At 40.3% G+C, this 20,663-nt stretch overlaps 1 protein-coding gene across 4 annotated transcripts in view; it reads left to right on the forward strand.

The window, feature by feature from the left end:
* The window catches only part of PAM (peptidylglycine alpha-amidating monooxygenase), a 269,957-nt gene that overhangs the window by 187,522 nt on the left and 61,772 nt on the right, over positions 1-20,663 (forward strand). For all 4 annotated transcript variants that reach the window (XM_054986265.1, XM_054986264.1, XM_054986267.1 and 1 more), the window contains 4 exons: positions 1,649-1,725; positions 5,214-5,317; positions 9,763-9,950; positions 12,958-13,029. In XM_054986265.1, coding sequence (XP_054842240.1) covers positions 1,649-1,725; positions 5,214-5,317; positions 9,763-9,950; positions 12,958-13,029 — 441 coding nt within the window. The remainder of the gene's footprint in view (positions 1-1,648; positions 1,726-5,213; positions 5,318-9,762; positions 9,951-12,957; positions 13,030-20,663) is intronic.

A 20,663-nucleotide genomic window follows, 5' to 3' on the forward strand; every position in this document is an offset into this window, starting at 1 on the left:
TTGTTCGTGGGGGCCAGAACCATCCCCAACCTCACTTAGCCCCCCCTCCCCTCAAACCCACTTACCTGGCCCTTTAAAGATCCCTTTAAACTATTGGCAGGCAGAAGGGGGGATTCCCCCCTGCCAGCTGATAGTTTAAAGGGCCCTTTCCTGCCACGTGCAAGGAGCAGGGCCCTTTAAACATCCCACAAACGGACCTTCCCAATGTCCAATACCCAACAAATTTGCAGGGGGCATAGTCCTCACTGTCCTCTGAAGACCGCCAAAGTTTCAGAAAGATTGCACCCCGGGAGAGGCATGATCCACTGGTCTCCCCGTTGGCTGTCATTTTCTCTTCACAGTGGCAAAAACAGGACTCTGCTGGAAGTACTTCGAAGGGTTAAAGCCAGAAGGAAAGCCAGAAGGAGTTCAGACAGAGTTCAGTTCCTCCCTACCTCTGGTTGCCAAGGGGATTGATTGCAGCAGGCGCCAGACTGTCTGGCTTGCCAAACGGCTGCGGAAGGCAACAAAGAAGGCTTTTAATGACCACCTGTTCATTTAGGATGGGGCCTCACGAACAGCAGATTGGGCTGTTCATGGGTTTTTTCTGTTCGTAATGCTGTTTGTGCTCATGTCATCAAGAGAGCATACAAAAGTAAAAGGTACATGAAGCACTTACAAAGCACTTATCAGTACTTAAAAAGGATTCAGCTCCCATAAACAATCAAGAGTTGGAAAGAAGGTGCTGCTTTGCCATTTATTAGAGAGCCTTTAGGATATATACCCTTCTAGAAAACAAGGAAAGGGACTTATCAGCTGAGAGGCAACAACAGACCATATCTTTCATGCTTGAATAATTGCTTTAATTGAGTGGGCGTTAATCAGGTTATTTGGGGGAGTGACAGGACATTCATAGGTGTCAGGCTATGGATGACAGGCTATGGCAGATAGATCCCTGTTCCATTGCAGCAAGAAATCCAGGCTCTTGGTTAAATGGCTTTATTCAGAAATCAGATCATTTCCACAGATATGTCCATATGATTTCTCAGAAAAAGTAAGCAGCTAAGCAGTAAGAACAGGTTGCAGGAATGGTAACCTGTGGGAAAATCCTTCCTCTTAACACACATGTTTGCTCCTTTCCCTTCCCAACAGTAAAACAGGACTTTTGGTGTGAACTTGTCCTGAGACCGTCTCACATATTTGTACTATTAAGTCGAGAGACACTGAGAAAGCAAGAGATCAAAGTTGAGACATAGCAGTGCATGGGAGTGAGCAGTATACAAGGTCAGAAACACTGAGAGTTTCTACAGTCCGTTAGATAAGTCACCTGCAGCTTCAATAAGCCTGTGAAAGGAAACAGTTATGGCATTGGCAATATTACATCAGGTTATAGCATGAAACATTGGTTCAGAAACAACAGGTCAGTAAACAACAGGTCAGCATTAAGTAGTGGCATGGATGGGGCACAGACATGACAATAGGAAGTAAACAGGACCCCAAAGTTTTAAGCTGTTCAAATCAAATCACTAAGTCAGCTTTATGAAATTGTTTGGAATTATTTCTTCCTTGAAATATATAAAATAGAAGCAGAGTAATGGTAGCAGTGGGGGAGGGGGAATCATTCCCTAAATGTGTGCATCATTTACAAGCTAGAAATGTTATATTGCAGGCCAAGTAGTAAGTGGATATCGAGTTAGAGATGGTCAGTGGACACTGATTGGCAGGCAGAGCCCACAGTTGCCACAGGTATGTCTGGGTTTTTGGGATGTGTGTGTATGTGTGTATTTAATGGGGTGGGCAAGAATTAATATGCCATTTTCGGTGATTCAATTATTTTCTACTAGTAACAAAGCCTATTGCGGGGATTACAACAGGCTCTAGAAAGTGGAGAGCAGGTTGGCCAGGCATTGCCCCCTCCCCAGCGCCGCAGTGGGGGGGCAGGTGCCATGGCGTGTGCTTGCAACCAGCAGCTGCCCATTCTGGCCCCATTGGGGACAGATTGGGTCACCGCAGGCAGAGAGTGCAGGCCCCGCAGCAGCCCATTCTGGCCCATTTGGCACCAGATTGGGCCATTGCAGGTGGGGAGTGCCACTGGGAGGGCAGTGCCAGGCACCCTGGCAGGCTCCTGTGCCTGGCAGGGGCCCATTACAGCCCCGTTGGGATTGGAACAGGCCACTGCCCAGGCTGCTGCACGTGGGGAGCACCACCGAGTGGAGCAGTGCCAGGAGCCCTGGCGGGCACCTGCACCCAGCAGCAGCCTGTTCTGTCCCCATTGGCACTGGATCGGGTCGCTGCAGGCAGGGAGCGCTGCCAGGTTGCAACAGGCTGCTGCCTAGGCCGCTGCAGGTAGGGAGTGCCACTGGGTGGGGGGTGTTGCAAGGTGCCCTGACAGGCTCCTGCGCTCAGCAGCAGCCCGTTGTGGCCCTGAGGTAATGGAGGACAGGTTTACTGGTCCTGTAAAGGAAAGGGATGTAGACCTGGCTGCCATACTCCTGGAGACCAGATTACCTGGCCAACAAAGGAATGGGAGGTAGATCTGGCCCCCAGAAGTACGGGAGGTAGACCTGGTCTCTTGAGAGAATGGAGGCCAGGCCTACCAGCCAGGCAAAGAAATAGGAGGGAGACCTGTCCTCCATTTGCTTGGGGGCGGAATCGGGCAGCTGGAGCAGTGGGGAGTGATGAGGGGTTGGGAGGCAGGCAGCTGCCGGAAGAGCGCTACCAAGTTGATGGGAGGCAGGCAGCGGGGTGCTGCGCTTGGCAGCTGCCCCATTCGGGCAGCTGGCTGGCAAGGAAAGGAAAGCAAAGGAGAATGAAAGCCTTCTCCCTTCCCAACTGAGCAGCAGGTAGGCAGGCTCCACCGCCACCCCCTCATTGCCCGTGGATCAGCTGGGCCGGGAGAAACCCTTCTCCCGGCCCAGCTGAGCAGCAGGCAGGTGGGCGGACTCCCCCCGTGCTCACAGATCAGCTGGGCACAGAGAAAGCAGATTAAACCCTCTTTCTCCCTGCCCAGCTGAGTGGTAGGCAGGCAGGCACGCTCCACCACTGCCCCCCATTGCCCACAGATCAGCTGGGCAGGGAGAAAGCAGTAATTTGCCCACCTTCTCCCTGCCCAGCTATGGTGCAGGCTCCACTGCTGCCCCTTGCCCATGCCAGCCGGGCAGCCCCACGCCACAGGGCCATCAGGCCCCGAAGTGGCAGGAAGGTCCCAGGCCGCAGCAACAGGTCTTCTCCCTGCCACACTGGGCCTTCCTGGGCCTCTAAAAGCTCAGAGGCAGTGGGAAGTCATGATGCCAGGCTTTCCCACTGCCGCGCTGGCCTTTCCAGGTTTGTGGAGGACCCAAGGAGGCGGCAGGGAGGCAAACAGTTTTGCCCCGACTCTCTTCTTATCCCCATGCACTATGCATGCGCGGTGTACTGGACATGTGCGGGGATAAGAAGTGAGTCGTCGGCAACACAGTTTGCCTTTTATGTCTTAGGATTATTTACATATTTATTCACTTCATTGATACCCCACTTTTCTCCCCAGTGAAGACCCAAAGTGGCTTACAGTTTTCTCCATCTCATCCATTTTATCCTCACGACAATCATGTGAGGAAGATTAGGTTAGTCTGAGAGTATGTGACTGGTCCAAGGTTACCCAGCAGGTGTTCATGGTGAAGCAAGGATATATATAGTATTGGGCTATTGAAAATAGACGAGCAGCAAGCAGAACTTTGCAGTTACAGGATAAGTCTTGGAAAAAAGAGAGACCTAACATTGCATGGAGAAGCTTAAATTTGATGCAACTTTACATTCCACATTTGCATAACATGCATAATAGTGGCTGGATTCTAAATTCCATGTGTAGGTTAGTAAAAAGTTTTATGTCCATCATTTTGATTGTTTTTTCATTTGAACAGCAATCCTTGCCATTTCAAACTCTGTCCTATTATCAAAATAGAGAATCTATCACTTTGCAGAATGAATCCAGGATGCAACCATTCTTTCTTCTTAGTCGAAGGAAACGCAGCTGCTTTGTGTATCATTAGCAAGAGTTGAGTATTCAATATATTTCATGCTGGACATTGTAGAACTCTCCCTACATAATAAAATGGAACATAACCAGTGGCTATTTATCTTGCCAGTAACCTAGCTATACAAAGTTCAGCAGGTGCCATAGCAACCAAGATGACCAAGATGATTCATCTTGAGGGACTGCATTCTTGGAAAGTCAGTGAAAAATATATAATGTGTTTCTAGACAAGTTCAAAACAGCAAATGTTGACTGTCATTTGTAGTGACATAATTAGGTGCTTTACCTGATCTTGTTTATAAAATAGGTCTAGTTTGATGTCATGATTGAAATCCAGAGTGGGGGTATATGCTTTTTCTCGGTATGCAACTTAAATTTTCTGTCAGAAGAATGTTGTCCAAGAACCCCACTCCCAGTTTAAAACATAGTTGTGTTCTCTCCTGCACATTAGTAAACAATGTCTTCAAAGCACAGCCACGCAGTCTCATTATGTAACTAGCCACTCAGGACAATAATAAGTCTGTACTGGTTTTTAACTGTAAATAAATCTGACTGACTGACTCAATAATAAGCCCTCAGAAATCAGTTTATTTTGTCACTGGGGCACTTCGTAACATACTGGGATGAAAGAGAGCCAGTTTAGTGTAGTGGTTAAGAGCGGTGGGACTTTAATCTGGAGAACTGGGTTTGATTCCCCACTCCTCCACCTGAAGCCAGCTGGGTGACCTTGGGTCAGTCACAGCTCTTTCAGAGCTCTCTCTGCCCCACCCCTTCACAGGGTGATTGTTGTGGGGATAATAATGACATACTTTGTAAACCGCTCTGAGTGGGCATTAAGTTGTCCTGAAGGGCAGTATATACATCGAATGTTATTATTATTCAAATGTTATTTTAAAAGTCTAAGTAGTTTTTTTCAAAGGAAAACTAATCCAGGGGTGCACTGACACCAGGTGTTACAGGTTTGCAACAGGGAGCTTAAGGAAAAATTAGTGTATTTACTTCGGACTTATTTTCCCTTAAAAACATTTTCAAACTGGTGTTGCTAGATTGAAGGGTGTTCCTCTAAGGCTATATTCTGAAAAGGAAATTCTTTTAAAAAAATGTGAAATGTGCATGTCCCCCCCCCCCCCCCCCGATTTGTCCATGACTATACAGATGAGTGGACGGGGACATGTATTTGAAAATGTTCTGAAATACTTCTTCTTTTTGTTTCCCTTTTCAGGCATTTTACCCTGTAGAAAGCCCAGTAGAAGTCAAGTTTGGAGATACACTGGCAGCAAGATGTGTCTTTACAGGTGAAGGCAGAGCTTCAAAAACACGCATAGGGTACGTTTCTTCCTTTTAAAGATTTTCATCCATCTGTTTCTTTTAAAGATTTTATTTATCTAATTATCTATCTGTCTAGGAATCAAAGTCATGGTTAGCTGTTGAGCAGCTTACTGAGAATATCTCCCTAGTTCAGTAGCATGTTCTCATTAATTTATACTAGTTGGCTGAAGAAAAATCTTTTCTGTACAGCAGGTTATGAAATTCAAGTTAGAGAACATATCTATTTCATCAAAGGCATTTACCTTCTCATGGCAGCACTCTGTCTTGCCAAATGCAATACATATTGAGAGTTATTGATGTTGGGGTAGTCTGTAACACAGTTTGGGACTTGCATGTGAACATTTAATCATCCCCTCTTAAGATCAAGGTGGTAACATGATAGCAGTTTGTGTGTGGAAACTCAGTACTCAGATTTGTATTTAGTAGCAGGTTTCATATTAATTTTTCCCCAGTTCAGTGACATTTTTAAGTATTTTCAATAGAAAGAAGAATGTATTAATAGTGGTAACATGATAAAGTTTCACCACGGTTCTTAAGTATAGTAGCAAAAGCAGTTATGGTGATGCAGCAACTTCTGGTTTAATGCCTTAATTTTTGGTGGTATATTGAACAGTGAAGGAAAAAACAGACTTCCCCAGCTGTGACCTGGCCAGGCCACTGTGTTTTAACACACTGTACTGCTGCTTTGCATGTAATTATGTAGTATTAACATGAGATGGAGATTCAGTCTGTTTTGTGCTACCAGCTCCAGACAGTGTTATTGAGGGAAGCCCTTTATCATAAAATCATAGAATCATAGAGTTGGAAGGGGCCATACAGACCATCTAGTCCAACCCCCTGCCCAGTGCAGGATCAGCCTAAAGCATCTCTGACAAGTATTCATCCAGCCTCTTCTTGAAAACTGCCAGTGAAGGGGAGCTCACCACCTCCCTAGGCAGCTGATTCCACTTTTGAACTACTCTGACCGTGAAAAAGTTTTCCTAATATCCAGCCGGTACCTTTGTGCATGTAGTTTTAGCCCATTGCTTTGTGCCCTACCCTCTGCTGCCAACTGGAACAGCTCTTTGCCCTCCTCCAAATGACAGCCTTTCAAATATTTAAAGAGAGCAATCATGTCCCCCCTCAACCTCCTCTTCTCCAAACTAAACATTCCCAAGGCTCTCAGCCTTTCCTCGTAGGGCTGAGTCTCCAGACCCCTGATCATTCTTGTCGCTCTCCTCTGCACCCTCTCGACTTTGTCCACATCCTTTTTGAAGTGAGGCCTCCAGAACTGCACACAATACTCCAGGTGTGGCCTGACCAAGGCAGTATAGAGAGGGGCTATGACCTCCTGCGATTTCGACGCTATGACCCCTTTGATACAACCCAGGATTGAATTAGCCTTTTTTGCTTTTTGCTTGAGTCATCATTCCTTTGTAGGTTGTTTAACTGCACCGTTTAAAAAAAATATGTAGAGACTTTTTGGTTTTGCATACTCTATTATATGTGACAGTTCACTACTATATTACTGTCTGGTTTGACTTACTGGTAAGAACATCTTTTGATTATTTAAATTGTTATGGAGCAATAAGTTGATGTTTGTAATGATTTTTTTTTAAAAAATCCGTGTGCTGAATAATTGTTCCATTTAGCCCTTATCCTTGAGATTAGTGATTTGCAGTATTTATCTTCTGAACAGCTTTTAAAATCTAGTCTGTTTTTCATCCTTTATATGTACTTGAGGCCCCATTTTGTCTTCAAAATTTTGATACTAATTTTTTTTAACAAAACCATTTTAAGGATGTTAGTATAGGGATGTGAAAAATTATTGGTATGAACTGTGTACTTCCTAACCTATAATTTTGTTGGGGGCATGGCCAATGATCCATATCCCGTCTAAACTTTGGCTACATCTTGGTGGGCCTGGCAAAGCTTATCAAGTATCAGTCTCCAGAATAAAGAGCCATAAGCTGGAGTTGATTCTTAGTGAAGCGGCCCATACATCAGAGGGCAAGGAGCAGGCAGGGGAGGAAGTTGACAGCTGTTTCAACTAGTCCTTTAGCTGAATGAAGCCCGATGTTCTTGCATGCTGTCAACAAGGCAGCAGCTTGGTACTTCAGGATCCAAAGCTCCCGTGATAATCTATTAATACAGCTGCCTTCTACTGAGTCAGAGCATTGGTCTATCATGATCAGTAACGTCTGCTTTGACTGGGAGTGATTCTCTAGGTTCTCAGCTCTTTCACTTCATGTACTACTGATCGGTTAAGCCAGATGCAGATGATTGAACGTTAGATCTTTTGCATGCAAAGGGTTTGCTTTACCACATAAAGTATCTGGTTCCTGTCAGTCGTGTACCTCCTGTTCCAAATTACTCCAATCACTGATATTAGTGTTCTCTTAAATTGGTTCATGATTCATTAATACAGCAACATATTTTTTGAAACACCGGTGCAGCAGTTTATCATGTAATGACCATTAGGAAGTGTTTTCCCGATTAGTTAATCAACTGCAGAATAACCTTATGTAAGTATAAGTTATCACCTTGATGGCCTTTCCTTTTTGAGAAGTATATGCAAAGCATGTCTTTGAGTATCCAAATTTTACACATTTGAAGCCTGTATCACAAGATATATCAGGAAAAGAAAATATAGGTGGGGGCTTCTTTACTGATACTCCATTTCTGATATTAATTGGAAATGCTGAAATTTCACATCAATTTAAAATGTGCAAATGGTATCAAAGGTGAAGTACCTCATAGTGTGAGCCATAAAAGGCAAGCCATTTATTTAAATCCATTCCTGGTTTGGTTTGGTTTTTTAGGGCCTTCCTTTGTAACAAAGAAGCTTCTCCCCAAATTGCCTTTTCCTTTCTAATTTTTAGGAAATAATTATTTTGCAAATTGAATGGAAAAAATGTGATGGGATTATTGCTTTTAGCTTCCTAAAGCACCAAACTGTGCTATGTCAGAAACACTGACAGTGTTTTGATACATTTGAGATGTGTGGGTGTGTTAGTTTATTCCTCAACAGTACTTTAACATTTGCTTATGTTTTTAAAGTGGTGGCAGTTCAACTGACAAGCATATGAATCATGGTGAGATAGGGAATGAATTAAAAGAAAAGGGAAAAATGGAAAGAGAGCTTGCTGAGGCAAGGCGGATTTCTGTGACATTTAAGAAATTTTCCAAAGGCTGAGATACCAGTTCCCGTTTTTGGAAGGTTTTGTCCCTTTCTTTCTTCCTGACTGGTGTCGTTATTGTTGCTATGGTGAATAAATGAATGCTGCATGATGCCACGGGGGAAAAGTCAGCATTGACGTCTTTGCAAGCTGCAAATAATCCACCCCCACACCTTTTTATTAGTGGAGGCTGACTGACTTGATCATAGAAACTATTTTTTTTTTAAAGCAACAGCAGAGTACAGGCCATGCTTCCTTTTTATTTTATTTTTTTAAAAGCCCAATTGTCATAAATCCAGCAATGCCTTTTATGCATTTTGTCTAGTGACAACTCCTGAAAGAGATGGCCATGAGCAAGTCTGTAGACGAAGTATATATCAGTGCATATTGCTTGAAACACATGTTCAGTTCATGGGTGGCATTTACTGTTGGAAGAAAACAGGAAAAACTTCATTTGGCACTGTCTGGATTTTAAATGTGTTACTACTGAGCCTGGTTTGTGAATATCCATTGATTGTTAGAGGGGGTTTATCTGGTGTTGCTCTCAACAGTTCTAGTGCTTTTTCTTGCAGCATTTAAACGTGCATTCTGCGGCCTACAGTAACATTTGGCATCCTGTAACAATAATGTAGCTAGATTTTTATTCTAATCTATACTTATGTGGCCTGACAGAAAAACAAAGCTCATGGGATCTGGCAAGCATTAAATAGAAAAGTCTTGAATTAAATCTGAAAATTATTAATAACTTGTGAATGGGATAAATTAGGTTGTCTGGGGAGAGGGAAATCTTCAGGAACAAATAGTTATGGTGCTACATTCTCTGTTATTTTGGGGGGGCGCGTAATCCTCTGAGCTTTGCTTTCTGCAGTTGTGCTTTAAAAACAAACATTGAAATTGGTGGAGGCTGTGCTGTAGTTTGGTGCATATGTATGATATGAAGAGTTGAGCCAGCAAGCTGGTTATGGGATGGGTAACTTATTACTGCAGACTTAAAAGGCTAGATATGCTTAAGAGTTTCTAGTATGGAAGCAATGCAGGCTAGTATTTCATAGCATGAATGCCAAGCAAACAGTTGAAGATAATGGCCTTTTGCAGGGTCTTATGCATTTTTAATGTGGAGTGTTTAGAATGCACTGCTGTCTAGCCTTTTATCAATTTTTGTAGCTTGTGATTTTTTTCCTTCTTGCACTTAATACATCTTGCAGAAGTGTGTTTACTCTAGGACTAAAACTAATACATAACCCTATTCAAATATGTGTCTCTCTTTATTGTATCTTGCTGTAGGAGCACATCCAGTGATGAGATGTGCAATTTCTACATTATGTATTACATGGAAGCCAAACATGCCGTTTCATTCATGACTTGTACTCAGACTGTAAATCCAGAGATGTTCAGAAGCATACCACAAGAAGCAAATATTCCTATTCCTGTCAAGTCTGATATGACCATGATGGCCCATGGACATCATGAAGGTAAAAACATTATACATGGGATTATGCAGTTGATTAAAGAGGGTGATTACAAGGAAATTTTAACAATTAGTGTCTTTAGGTCTGCAGAAAAATAATATGGGAAATGGTATGTGTATAGCCATACAAGTCTTTCCTCAAAGCAGAGCTCACAAACAGTGATTCTGGATCTGCCAGCTAGCCACATCCATGAGTTTTGCTTGGGAACTTCAACAGAGAGAGGTATCCAAAGAGTTCATCAGTGAGGATGGGCTGAGTATGCGTCTTTGGCTGACATTGTTATTGTTGTGAGCTGCCCTGAACCCTTTTGTGGGAAGGGCGGGATATAAATCTAATTTAAAAAAGTAAATTAAAATGAATCTCATCATCCAGCAAGCTTTCATAGTAGTGTGGAGATTCAAACCTGAGTCTCCCAGATCTAAGTCCAACACTAGCCTGCAGCATCTACACTAAAAAAAATCAGGAAATTGAGATAAGCATTTATATAACTTGGATTATAAGGGGTTTGAAGAGGAGCATTTTCTGTTTTACAGTTTGTCTATGAAAACATGCTAAGAGGTCCACATTTCTTATTACCCCGAGCTCAGCCACCAGAGTAGTGATGTGTGGGTTGAACTGGCCTCTCATTCTGTCTTTCTTTTCCTTGGACCATTCCCTCTAATGGAAGAGATGCCCGTCCCAGTTCTGTGCATGCATGATTTTTGATGGTTCAGTGGTGGTTCATACAGCACAAAAATGTTTAAATCCATATAATTGTGGAGATTTTTACCTTGTGGAAATACACACTTCTTTGCATCTTTCATCTTGTGGAGTCTGATTCCACCAGTTCCTGGGCAGCTGGCACTGTTGCCTGCCTAGTGCATAAGATGGCTTCATGGGTTGGAGGGGAAGGGTCCTGCCAAGCATGGGGGCTGTCACCATGGTGTTCTGAGAGGATGGGATTTGGTCTCTGTGGTTTTTTCCAGGTATAGGGCAGAGCAATAACTATCTAGTACACTTGATTAACCAGCAACAGTTATTTTCTGTGAGTGCCAGACAAAGTTTATTCTGTAGCTGGCCAGTAAGCCATTAGAAAAGAAATCTAGCATCTTTCTGCAGAAGGTTCCCCATGTCAAAGAGATGTGAACCATGCTCTAAGATAAGGAGGTTCTGTTATGCTTGGCAAAGAAACTAATACTTGTATCTGGGAGAGTGGGGTAGAATACCCAGTTGATCCGACAGAAATTAAAAGAATTTCACCACTGGCATGGGGAGTATTGAATGTTGAAATTAGGAGCAGGCATGATGTAGATGATCAAAAGATTGTGATTTAGGCTACAAGAGTCATAATGGCATGAATTGATATATAATATGAAAAGATCTGATACACATGGCACAGTCTGTCAATATTTAAACCATGGATGAGCAAGTTGACACGGCTGACCTGGCCACTTGGATCCATGCTATGGTAACATCAAGGCTTGACTATTGTAATGCTCTGTACATTGACCTCCCATCTAAGTTAACTAGGAGGCTCCAATTAGTGCAAAATGCTGCAGCTCGATTGTTATCAGGAGCATGAACATCCATCCTACAGTCGCTCCACTGGCTACCCATCGTTTAGCATGCTCAGTTCAAGGTATTAGTTATTACATACAAAGTTCTTCATGGCTTTGGTCCAGCATACCTTTGGGACCGCCACCCTCCCTATGTTCTTCCACAGAAGCTTTGCTCATCTGAACAGGGTCTCCTGCAGGTACCAAGCTGCACACAGGTGAGGTCGGCAGCAGCCCGTGCACAGGCTTTCTCTGTGGTGGCCCCTATCCTGTGGAATGACCTGCCTGAGGAGGTCAGAAGAGCCCCTGGCTTTCTGTAAATGATGCAAAACTGAACTATTCAAAAATGCTTTTTACTCAAATGGGAGGGCTGTATTGTAAGGATGGGATCTCAGATACTTCACTAACAAGTTGGAGATCATAGACTTCATCACCATTTTTGCCTTATATATTATCTGCTGCTTTAAATATGTACTCCTATGTATAACCAGAGCTCCATGTTGTCTAATGTTAGTCCTAGAATTGATTATGTTTTGTTTCAGTATTTTCTACTATGTCTTGGATCCTTGCTAGTGCTATGTCTTTAAACTTGTATATGTTTACCTTGTGGTATTGTATTGAAATTTACTTCCTTGATACTGATTGTGTTAACCTCATACTGTGCAATCCACCTTGAGTCTCAGTGAGAAAGGTGGACTATAAATGACGTAAATAAATAAAATTGTTACATTACCTTTGTACACAGAGTTTCATAAAAAAAGAATACAAAACCCCCTACATTTATTGTCCTATTCTTTGTGAAAGTCAGAAGGTTGCATACTATAACTTTCTCATTTGTTGCTCTTTTTTGGCAACCACTCCACCACAAAAAACCGTATCTTATCTCCATGGTCCTGCTTATATGTGTGCATTCTTCAGCCAATGATTATAATATCAGGTAATGTCTTTGATATGTGAAACAACCATTACTGTGATCATGGGCTGATACCTCAACAAAAAGCTTTCATAATGTTTTCAGTTAAGGTACCTGGAGACAGCAAAGGAGTGTCCTTGTTATTCCAGCCACTGAGCAGGCTTCACTTGAAAGCGCTATACGGATCAGATAGTGCTATAACTTACTAATGTCAGGAGGGTTTTTTAGCTGGTCACTTTGCAGTTGCCTCCTTCAGCTAAAGTTGGATGATAGTACACAGTCTGAATTCCCATGTGACCCTTCTCAGCAGTGGATTTAAGTATCAATACACACTCATCTGGAGTTGAGAGATAAAGAGATAAGTGGTCAACATGAGTGATCTATCCTATAGAAGTTGCTGAATTAAATTGCAAGAAATCATCGCATAATCCCAAAAGAGATGTTGCCTTGTGCCAATTTGTGGGATAAATTTTAGTTGCAAAAGTCCATTTACACAGATATGTGAACTTTCTACTAGTTTCTGTCTTAGCAGTAGGTCATTAGATTTCCTTCTTCTTTTTAGAAGCCAGAAGAGGACAGTTAAGTTCTGTTGCGCAGCAGCCAAAAAGAGAAGATGAGGAAGTTTTGGATCAGGGTACGTATATTTGTTTATTAAATTTATTAAGGAGTATTAATTTCAATTGAAGTGGTTAGTGTGTATTTATGTTGCTGGCTGTAAGACTACTGTTCTTGTCTACCAATTAACATGTATAACTTTCTCTGCCTCCATATTGCCATGCCTTTATATAATGAATGATTTAAGAGGGAATGGTTAATTACCAGTTCCTAACTTTGCAAGTAAAACTCATTAGTACTACTTAATCCTATTTGATTTTCCTGTTCTCAAGTTAATTTGCTTAATACAACTGTAAATTATTTGTCTGTGTACTATGTCAAAGAATTGATATATTAGGATAATGTTATGTGCAAAGGAAAACAGGTGCTGCTTTTATACTTAGTGTTTCACTGCACATGCTGGTGAATTGCCATCATCACTTTGTAGGAATGGTTTTTGGGTTGGAAGTTTGCAACCTGATTATTGCTTTGGTTTGGCATACTCATATACATACATATTCTTTTATTAATACTCACTAAGATATAACCACGTAACAGTATGTAGAAATTGATTATTGGGCCATATAAATACTTAATACTAACCCAGCTCACAGTTAGAAAACCATTTACACCAGTGTTAACATACCAGGCTCCCTCAACAATTGATAAAGTGCTTAAGTGCTCCAAGTGCTTACAGTATTAATATTGCACAAACAATGTAAAGTGCAAATGCAAGTAAAGCTCAGGACCTTATAAGCTGTTGGAAGGACTAGTGTTCGCATGGTGCTTTACTTGCATTTGCACTTTGCATTGTTTGTGCAATATTAATATTGTAAGCACTTGGAGCACTTAAGCACTTTATCAATTGTTGAGGGAGCCTGGTATGTTAACACCGGTGTAAATGGTTTTCTAACTGTGAGCGGGATTGGTATTAAGTATTTATACGGTCCAATAATCAATTTCTACGTACTGTTATGTGGTTATATATTAGTGTGTATTAATAAAACTTAGAATATGTTAGTAAGTTTACGTGAGTAAATTCTTGTTTTGTACTCTTGTATTACCGTGTTTCTCTCTGTTGTAGTTATATTCATATACAGGGCAGCTTGTTGGGCATTTGAGTGCTATTATATTCAGTTAATATATAAGAATATATGCAAAATGTATCCGAATGGATGCCAAGTTTTCTTTTTTATAAAACATTTATGTTGTAAACATGCAAAATATGTGTAATTGCATATTTCAGACCTGAATGTGAACTGCAAAACTTTTAATTTCTCTGGGGCTCAATTAAACTGTTAAGGCTGAAATCCTTCAGGATAGCGTTGTCAGTGCAGATTTCTTTAGTTTGGAGAAATAATAGATATTATATATTCATATCCTACTTTTCTCATAAAAACTCATTTGGATTGTGGTAGTAGAACATCTGATGTTCTAGCATTAAAGCTAAGCAGGTGTGAATTAATGCCTGGATGGGAGATATCTGGCAGCCTTAAGCAATTGTTCCAACCTTTTAAAAGAAAGCTGGATATAAGTATAGGGATGGATTCAATTGTTATATTCTACTAAGTGAGATCCTTTCATTCGTTCTTCTCACTGAAGATTCTTCACTGAAGAGAAAGGAACTATTAGATCTAGCCCATAATGGCATTAAAAAAAAAAAACCTTCTAAGATGGCACAAATGGTCAGAAGAGACCTTAAAATATGGCCATTTCTGAGCAATTTAAAACTGCTAATTGACTGGTTAAGGATCCCATGTACATTATAAACGACAGTCCTCCTGTATTTCCAGCGATGTTCACTCTGAGGGTTGATTCTAACGTCTGCATTTAACAGACTGTTGTGGAATAATTCCTTTGGAGGAATACAGGGAAAATCCATGCAGCTTTTCTATTCTGATGTAATGCCACCAGTTTATATTGCAGCTATTTCTAGTGTGAAGATTGCAGTGTCCGTTTGATTGTTTTGAAACTGTCACACATCATCCTTTGAACACACCAGGCAGTCACATAATAATGAGAAATCATTTGGAAGGTGATGAGCCTTTTGAAGCTTGTTTTTTGTTTTTGTTGCCTTGAAGCCCTTTAGAATTTGTCCTTAAGTGGCCTTTTTTCACAATTTAATGTAAATGTTAAAGAATATATCATAATCAATTAAAAACATATTTTGTAGGTTAGATTTTAACCCCATGTACTATAAGCATTAACTTTGCTTTTCATATGATCCATGGAATATACATTTACTGCATTTCGCGCTTTAGAATACATGCTTTTTATTATATGTCTCCAGCCTTCTATTTTACTGGATTTTCAGATGAACTTTATTACATATTAAATAGCGGAGATGCAATTGTATCCCAACATTTATTCTCACTAATAGTCCATGTAGACAGGGTAAATTTATTTATTCAGTTTTTAAAGATGGGGAGTTGACTGAGAGACTAGAATATCCAGAGGCAGAGCAATCCCAATAAATTCCCATGGAGTACTTTAAAACAGCGATAGCATGTAAGATTACCAGGTTTAATCTTATCATTGATTCAGATCTTTCAGATCTCTTCATCTGAAGCAGTTTCCATAAGTTTCAGTGGGAACTCTCTTGAAGGTTAACTGGCTTGATGATCCCCTCTTAGTCTCACTAATATATTATTCTCAATGTGGTCATATTATCTGGTGATAACTTTAATGATTTTAAATGGGGAGTTGTAAAATAGGGAGTTGGTAGAAACCTTTAGTATCTAAAATTCATTTGTTTTGCTTTCTGATTCAGTTTGAAATTCACTTGTCTTATTAAAAGAAATCTCAAAGAGAAACTGCAATGCTGCCTTGTTTAATAACAAACCATTACTTGGTACATGTACCTCCATTATGTTTCTATGGAAACTGGCTCTTTAGTTTGTTGGTCAAGAAAAAAATGAAAACCTCTTATGAATGAGTAGGGACTTTTTGTAATTAATTTCAACAGGTTGATCTAAATTGCCTCTTACCGGTATCTGAAGAAGTGAGCTGTGGCTCACGAAAGCTCATACCCTACCACAAAATTTGTTAGTCTTATAGGTGCTACTGGCCTTTTGCTCTTTTCTACTGCTACAGACAGACTAATATGGCTACCCATATTGACCTATTTAGAACATTTATAAGCTTGCCTTTCTTCTAAGATAGGTCTATGTGGTAGCATATTTCACCTAGGCTATGACTAATTCTAGCCTAGGTTTAGCTCCTGTTTTCCCTTCTGTGCCTGCTGCCGTTATAGTAGGTTCAGTCCCATGAAAGCAGTCCTTGCAGAAGTGATAAAAGTACTCCTTGCCACTAAGTGAAAACACTTTATTCCCTATCCTTTCCGCAAGCACTTGATGTAGCACAAGGTATTTCTTCTGATACAGTTTCAAAACCAAGTTAAACAAAACCACATGGGCCATCTGTTGTATATTCCATTGTCCATATGAATTATTTCATTAAAATTATATTAAAGCACTATGTGTTTCTTCAACTATTGTGCTATTTGCATGCTAAGTACATTTTTATTTCCACTCTCACATTACTGAATCCAGCCCAATGTTCAGCTATTTTGTAATGTCTTATTCATTCTCAATCAATAGTTGCATGATGCAGGTTGCTTTTGTTCCCCGTTGAATGACAGGGAACTACAGTTGAATTGTTCTTGTCCATAGCCATAAAACAGTCTCATGGTTGAGCTAGGATTTACATTAAGCCTTTTCAACACCCATATCTCAAGTTGGTTATTTTGTACCTAAATATATCGTAACTGCAGTGTAACTGCATGGGTAAAAATCCCACTCCTGCAGCAGATTCAGGAGATAAAAGACCAGTAGTGTTTACATAAAATTGAATTCTTTGCAAAGCCTAAAAAAAATCCATACTTCATTGGATTCAGTATGCAGTTCTTGCACTGATTTTTGTGTACCTTGAGTTTCTTCAAAACATGTTAACATCCTCCTAAACAAAGTGTTAAGAACTTGTTACCTATATTCATCTTAGCAGTATATGAAGTACCACGTTTTTTCTTTCTTCATTAGAGAGACTTGATCTGATTGTGTATTACAACTTAGATAATGTCACCTGCATTTCCTGTACAAGCTTTTGAGTCACTTTCTCATCATCTAGAAAGCTACAAATTTCATACTCCATCCTTGCAGAGGAGGAGGAAAGGTTTGTAAGTGTAGTTCTCTAAGGGATTGGCACAGAGTCAGACACTGCCTAGGATTTCAAATAGCAGTGCAGAATTGATTGTTAAAAACGCCCATACCAGAGTGGGGCAATCTCAAAACAAAATACTAACCCCTGCTTTATTAAAACTACATATAGTGCATATTGATTTCAATAGGCTTAGCCAGGAGTAACTCTGCTTAGGATTTCACTGATCGTGTAGTATCATTTGTATGTGGTAGCATATTTCTCAATTATCTTTCCATCAGAAAATGCTTAAGGCAGCTTACAACTAAAAACAAAATGTACAACTCATTTGCAGTCAATTGGATGACAATAAATACCAATTTAAGACCATTTAAGACCAAGGTAAAGCATTCAAGCCCTCTCAGAAGCCTTTCAGAATCAGTAGGTTTTCCAAGAATGCAAGAAGGTTTAAATGATGTGTTAAATGTGCCTCTTGTGTGAGGGAGTTCTACAACTTCTCTCTTTGTGTTCAGACTGGCAGGCTTTATTGTAAATATCAGGGGAGTACTGCACAATATAAGTAAAATATAAGATTTCTATGATTCATTCCAGTCAGGCTTCACATTGTCCTACTGAGTAAAGCTGCATGTTGTCAGCAATTGCTGAAATGCAATAGAAGACAGGAAGTACTCCTGTTGAATGATCCAGTGATGTTATCATCTTGTGGCAACCTCCTTTGAAGAGCTACAGGCTCAGTTCAGATACTGTGCCAAACCATGGCTTGCTCAAAAGAGTTTAAAACTTAAAATATGATTTGTACTTCCACATGTAAACAAGCAATCTGTATGGTTCTCAGCTGCTTGCCTGGTTTAATTTTCCATGCTCTCGACTTCAGAAATTCATTTGCACTTTCATGGTATGACAGGCCTTAGAAGCAGAACAGCAGTGAAATAATTATGGTTTATTAATCCAGACATCACAGTAAACCATAGTTATTGCAAACCCTGGTTTCTAATTTGGGTTTATTGGCTGATAGTAAACCATAAATTGTAATTTCAGACATGTGCCAAACTTCCCTAACCTTGTCTTAGCATGATGCCTCAACAGAGCCACTTAGTTCCTTGGAGGACATAGATAAACTGCTATTCTGCTTCGGAGTAGGGGATCTGTTATGAGATTCTGTTTAAGGACATACAAGTCCTGCTAGATGAGACCACTGGTCCATCTACTCCAATATCCTGTTTCAAACAGTGAACCAACCAGCTGTCCTAGAGCACCAAGAAACTGGGCATAGAGACCAAGATCACCTCTGATGCTGAATTAGAGTTTTCAGTGCATTATTGGAATCGGATGAGAAGGGGAGAGAGACTCCTGTGTCATCAGCAGCTGAATTCAGTTATCTGGATAATCACTACAAGCATGTTCAAGTGGATGTTAAATAGCATGGGAAAATTAGATGGAACCTCATAAGTCAAAGCGGGTAGATTAGTTCGCCATTCTTTCTATTGACCAGGAAAGACCAGAGCCATCACAAAGTCATTCCTTCAGTAACATTCCAGCTAAATAATCCAGAAGGATGCCATGGTCTAGATCTAGAATACCAATGGAGGATGCATTCCGTTTGTCAGCTGCCCAGTGAAAGTCATTCAAGAAACCAATCACAGCAATTTCTGACCTATAAACAGATCAGAAATAAGATGAAGAAGGATCCAGATATTCTGTATCATTCAGAAGTACTTGGAGTTGTGCACCTCGCTCTTCAGTACCTACCCTGGGAAAGCACACCAAGCACAAGATGATGACAGAACAAAGCTGAAGTAGTAGTAGTAGTTTATTTTCCATGGTCAATGACCAGCAATTTACAAAAACACCAATAAAAGGTACCACAGAAGAAAATAAAACATCAATAAAACCATTCATGATACCTGGGTAAAATCATTCATTATACAATAGTATAAACTTTAAAATTTTCAGTGGTACAATAAAATCATTCACTTAGACACTAAGGATTTCCTGATCCTTGAAGCAATTCAACCAAATCTGGTCACCTGAAATGTGATCTTAGGATGTCTATCTGAAAAGAAATCCCTCAGAGTGCATATCCTTTGGCTACAGGTAAGGGGCAAAGTTGAAAAAAGAGGAAGAGATTTGTGAAGATTGTTATACACCTTGCAATCAAATATAATGTGTTCTAATGATTCTATCCCTTCCTCACAGCAGGGACAAATCCTTTCCTCATAGGGGATTTTTTTAAACTTCCCTTCGAGGACAGCCAAGGGAAAAACATCCAGTCGCATTAGTGTGAAAATTCGTCTGTACTCCTGATTTGATAGGTTGAGGAGATAAGGCATAGGTGTTACCCTATTGGAGGGCTCCAAAAGATCTCACCATTTCTCTATTCTGATTATATCATGTTGCCTTGCAATATCTAATATCCTCTGTTTTACTATATCTTTAGCTTTTTCGTAACCCATAGAGCACAGGTATTGTTTAGAAAGACCGTATGAAAGTAACTTCTTATCCAGCTGAAGAATCCAAAGATTTATGAGAAAAAGATCATATTTATCACTGCTTTTAAAGCCTTAGGAATGGACCTATTCCAAAACTGGGCATTAATGATGTGCTCCATCCACTATATCAACCGTTCTTCAGTAAATTTAATTAGTAAGGAGGGGCAAGATTGTGGTGCCCTTCATCTCTCCAATGATTGTGTGCATCCTTTTAACAAACTGAATCTTTGGGGGAATTCCATCATTGGAACCATAATTACAAAGATTTCTGAAACAATTTTTCTTTTGACTCATAGTTAAAAGAACTCATTACTTGAAACACATCAATGTAGTATTGTATGTGTTACGAATTGTCAGTCCATCATCTGGGCTTCCCTTTAGCCTCTGAGCTCTTTATCTTGGTGTCCAGAATCCATCTTGTACAAAATAGTTTAGAATATAGGCACGTCAGATGCATCTACACAGTCATGCTTTTTATATGGATGGAAAAGGTGGGGAAGTATGCATAGAACAAACTTTATATTCATGGTGACTTGATATTTTTCTCCTCTCCCCTGCATTTGTTAGGAGAGCTGCTTCATATGGATGTTTTTAGAAATACCTAAGTAAAAAATAAATGCTCGGTGTATCAGTTCTGAAAGAATGCGTGCAGACCACATGCTCTGTGGCATTTATTCCAACATACAGAACATCTTCTAACCATAAACCCAGTAACTTGCAAATAATAGTTAAAGGAAAGCAGTCTGTCTAATGTTAGGAATATTTCATAAAACATGTTAGCAAAGATAGCTTAACAAATTTTGTTCAGCTCCAATTTGCTTCATTCATTACACCAAAATTGGCCCTATTAACTCTAGCAATTATTTTTTGACAGGGATACTCACTTGGGATATAATCCTTCCAAAGGCTGGAATTGGAAATTTAGTTGAAATCATTGAGCCAGGAATGTTTATAAACATGACAGACTCTCTTTTTTTGAAGAGACTTAATTTTACCCCTTGCCACGTATTTAATAATTTTTTATGAATGA

The sequence above is a fragment of the Eublepharis macularius genome, chromosome 8 (genome assembly GCF_028583425.1).
Source record: "Eublepharis macularius isolate TG4126 chromosome 8, MPM_Emac_v1.0, whole genome shotgun sequence".
NCBI lineage: Eukaryota > Metazoa > Chordata > Lepidosauria > Squamata > Eublepharidae > Eublepharis > Eublepharis macularius.